Source organism: Musa acuminata, chromosome BXJ1-1, assembly GCF_036884655.1.
Source record: "Musa acuminata AAA Group cultivar baxijiao chromosome BXJ1-1, Cavendish_Baxijiao_AAA, whole genome shotgun sequence".
NCBI classification, from domain to species: Eukaryota; Viridiplantae; Streptophyta; class Magnoliopsida; order Zingiberales; family Musaceae; genus Musa; species Musa acuminata.
Genome location: NC_088327.1, coordinates 1,555,149 through 1,559,148, shown reverse-complemented (window position 1 = coordinate 1,559,148; position 4,000 = coordinate 1,555,149). Strand labels below are relative to the sequence as shown.

The following is a 4,000-nucleotide window of genomic DNA, read 5'->3' as shown; positions in this document are numbered from 1 at the left end:
GATGTTTCACCAATCATTCATTCATAGAGAATGATCATGTATATTTGCAGAAAACAAGTAACTAAAGTGAACACAGCTGCAGGTTCTTATCTAAGCTGGTAGCAAGATGTACATCCTCAGTTGCAGTGTGCATCAAAGTTTATGATAACTTTTGGAGGAGACTTTGGATGACTATTGGTAACTATAGAACTTAAAAAAGTTTATGATGACTGTGTCAAAGTCGTATGAAACAACTAAAACAGATTAGCATATCAGAACAATAGCTAAAAAATTGAAGAAACAGAGAACCTCATGTAGAACTTAACATTACTTGTATGTTCTATCACACAGCAATTTAGTGCACTCCACAAGCAACACATCCTTTTGGCATATACATCATATAACTGACTTCTCAAAGACTCGGCCATTGAAAATTTTGATCCTCAATAATTAACAAGAAGGCATGAATTCATATAAGTGACATCTCAAAGACACATACAAACTTTAGGTATAGTTCACCAGAAAATCTGTAAAATACATCCATAACCCACAGAATAAACATACATGTTTTCAATCAAGTCGAGAAACAAAAACATTTACGAACCCTGGATAAGTCAAATGATCTCTCAACCTGAAAGAAGATGCATAAATTCATGTCATCACATGGAAGTACATCACTGAATGAAATGTTAAAACGAACCACAAGTTCCATGTTGTGGGGTGAGGGAGATAGTGAATGCAGAACTCTGATTGCAATGATGAATTCGATAACTAATAATCTAAAGAAATAAAAACATTTACTTAATAAGCTAGTTCCTAACAATGCTCCGGCAAAGTAAATCTGGCACTACAGTGAAGATTCACATAGGGCCACTCTAGCTGTCTGCTTGCAAGTATTCGGCTACATGGGTGTTGCAGCACTATGTTCTCTGCAAAAGAATGCAATTAAAAAAGATGTAATATCTCCAGATTATCGACTGCAGAAAACCAAATTCTTAGCTTGGGAGGAAAAATTCATTTCTCTCAAGAAATAAAATCAAGAGCGGGAAAATATGCCAAAAGGTCTTGCAAAGGATAATCTTTTTTCCAGAATAGGTTCTCAAAAAGGGCAAATTAAATTGAAAGAAAATAAGTTTAATCAGTAAATCTGCATAAAAAATGAGATCGCAAAATAAATTGGTTGCATTTGTGTCTTTTGAGAAATGGAGTTCACTTACTATGGTTTTTGTGATGATTTTGCCTCTTTTCATATTGATGAGTGTTGCTGTGATCCATCCATCCTATTTGTCTGATAATATCGCTACTCAGTCTTGAAGTATATGCTAAGAAGCTACCCAAGCTTGACAGTGTACTTCCGGATCTTTATTTTAGAGAAACTTCTACATAATTATGATTCATTGTGGTTGGTAGTGAGAGCCCCAACGAAGAACATTAATAAGAAGTTGCATGGATGTCAAAGAAACTTTCTCAAATATCATTATGCATCAATCCAGACTGCTACTTTGAAGAATCTCTTTGATAAACACGTTTGCGACTCATATTTGATAGTTTAGAACCATTAGGATTTTCAAAACTGAAATTAACATTATTGAACAATTTTTAGTGCCATTTATCTCGACTAATTAACTGTCTCATTAACTAACTGATAGATCAACTATAGTAGAATCATTTAGACATTATTTAACTAACTGTCTCATTAAACTCAACTCTTAGTAAACTACTCGACTTACCAAAGCGATGGTGTGGTAAGAATCGAAAAGAAATCACTTGGCATTGTGGACAGGTCCGACCTTGATGACATACAGGGACCTATTATTGGTTCCATCAGCTCCAGCCCTCTGCTGAAGACGGCACTGTGAAGCACTTAGCCTCGGAAGCATAATGCAATGCCAACGGATTGCCAATACAACACCAAATCTTGTACCTTTCATCAGCTCCCACCCTCAAGCCACAAGCCAACACCAGCGCAGATACCTCCATCTTCAAGATCCTCAAACCTAAAATCCAACAAGGAAAGCTCCAAGTCAGCTGTAAAATTCATGCATTTCGCTGTCAGAAGAGACCTTTCGAACCAAAAATGCTCACCTTTGTTTCCGAGTCGAGTAAGTCCGAACGGGGCGATGGGATTCAAAGAAGATGAAGGCACTTTGTCTTCTCGCCCCTCGCCTCTGTGCTCCCTTCTCCTCTTCAAGAAACAACCGTCGTCCATGGAGCCCGTCGACCTTGTTCCGAGAGGCTACAGGGGCACACCGGCTCGCGCGTGGATCGACATCGGTTCTTAGACTCTGGACAAAAAGCAAGAACTAGTCAACAAAACCGTCGCCAGGCGCGAGATGGTGGTGAGGTGAAAGAGCAGCCTTTCCTTCAACGACTACCGGCAGAAGAACTCCGGGTGGACGATGTACGAATATGAGATGTGTTCTTCCGGCTTATTTGACATTTGTTTTGATGGTGGTTTATAAGGTGGACTCAACTGTTTTGATGGTGGTGCCGTCGGAGATGGCCTGATGCAAGATCTTCATAGAACTCGTCTCTCGAAGCCGAAGAACAGATCTCATGTTCGTCCATCGTCCACCCTCTTTCGCCGACCGTCGTTAAAGGTTTCGCCGACCGTCGTTAAAGGAAAGTCAGCTCTTTCGCCCCACCCACGATCTCGCGGCAGCCGACGGTTTTCTCGCCGACTTCTTGCTGTTTTACAGAGTGGAAGAACCCATTCGTAACCTTAGGGTTTGAAAACCCTAAGAGGCTTGGTTTTTCCTGGGCCGCGATGGGCTGCCGGGACGGACTCAACCCAAGTTCTTGCTTTTCGAACGTGGACTAACCGTTTTGATAGAACCGGTGCCGGCCTTTCGATCCACGCGCGAGCCATCGCTGTTCTCGAACTTGCTCTCGACAAAGAATCCCTCCTGCCGATCGTTGCCAATAAGATTCAACGGCTCGGTGCCGTAGACCGAAAGCGTGGCCAGGGAAGGAGGGGGTGTGCCGGCGATCCAGTTGGTGAGGTAGTCAACCACGAGTTCCTCCGTCGTAGGAAGGAACCCGTCCAATTTGGATGGTAAACCGATATGCGGAGACTTCCCTGCTACGGATAGTCTGAATTATAATAATAAAAAATAGGTCCCAATCCATTTCGATATTAAATAATAATAATAATAATAATAATAATAATAATAATAATAATAATTCCTTTACAAAAACCTGTGGGCATATAAATTGTCCTTTGCAAAGATTTGCTTATAAATTTCACAACGTAGCATATTACAGTGATAGAAATGATATCAAGCCATCTACTTTCTGCTTGATTGTCTAATCATAAATATTTATTAGCACAAGTTAAATGAGCATAATTATTTTCACATATGATCATTTGAAGCAAAATTAAAATTATCTATAACGATCAACTAGCGATATGCTTTTCAATGGTCTGAATAATAATAATAATAATAATAATAATAATAATAATAATAATAATAATAATAATAATAATAATAATAATAATTCCTTTGCAAAAACCTGTGGGCATATAAATTTGTCCTTAGCAAAACCTGTGGGCATATAAATTGTCCTTAGCAAAGATTTGTTTATAAATTTCACAACGTAGCATATTACAGTGATAGAAATGATATCAAGTCATCTACTTTCTGCTTGATTGTCTAATCATAAATATTTATTAGCACAAGTTAAATGAGCATAATTATTTTCACATATGATCGTTTGAAGCAAAATTAAAATTATCTATAACGATCAACTAGCGATATGCTTTTCAATGGTCTGAATTATAATAATAATAATAATAATAATAATTCCTTTGCAAAAACCTTTGGGCATATAAATTTGTCCTTAGCAAAACCTGTGGACATATAAATTGTCCTTAGCAAAGATTTGCTTATAAATTTCACAACGTAGCATATTACAGTGATAGAAATGATATCAAGCAATCTACTTTCTAATCATAAATATTTATTAGCACAAGTTAAATGAGCATAATTATTTTCACATATGATCGCTTGAAGCAAAATTA

The 4,000-nt window shown here is 37.9% G+C and overlaps 1 protein-coding gene across 13 annotated transcripts; it reads right to left on the bottom strand.

Moving 5' to 3' along the window:
* Window positions 1-388: 388 nt before the first annotated feature.
* Window positions 389-2,941, bottom strand: LOC135592784 (uncharacterized). Of its 13 annotated transcripts, none has more exons than XM_065082585.1 (5): window positions 2,802-2,941; window positions 2,065-2,264; window positions 1,904-1,976; window positions 1,710-1,832; window positions 389-610 (listed from the first exon to the last, which is right to left on the bottom strand). In XM_065082585.1, exons 2-5 carry the CDS (start codon window positions 2,186-2,188, stop codon window positions 550-552), a joined length of 381 nt encoding a protein of 126 aa, XP_064938657.1. In that variant the 5' UTR covers window positions 2,189-2,264; window positions 2,802-2,941; the 3' UTR covers window positions 389-549. The 13 variants fall into 13 exon arrangements, 5 of the variants coding, with proteins under 5 accessions (XP_064938657.1, XP_064938543.1, XP_064938606.1 ...); XM_065082471.1 differs by lacking the exon at window positions 2,802-2,941 and adding an exon at window positions 2,454-2,715; XM_065082534.1 differs by lacking the exon at window positions 2,802-2,941 and adding an exon at window positions 2,625-2,682.
* Window positions 2,942-4,000: the final 1,059 nt, after the last annotated feature.

Bases quoted from the DNA above. Each gene is read 5' to 3' on its own strand.
- LOC135592784 (XM_065082585.1), bottom strand. From the start codon at position 2,188: ATGGACGACGGTTGTTTCTTGAAGAGGAGAAGGGAGCACAGAGGCGAG. The intron at 1,833-1,903 runs GTACAAGATTTG...AGTGCTTCACAG, and splicing joins AGGGTGGGAGCTGATGAAAG to TGCCGTCTTCAGCAGAGGGC. The intron at 611-1,709 runs GTAAGTCGAGTA...ATCTTCTTTCAG, and splicing joins CTTACCACACCATCGCTTTG to GTTGAGAGATCATTTGACTT.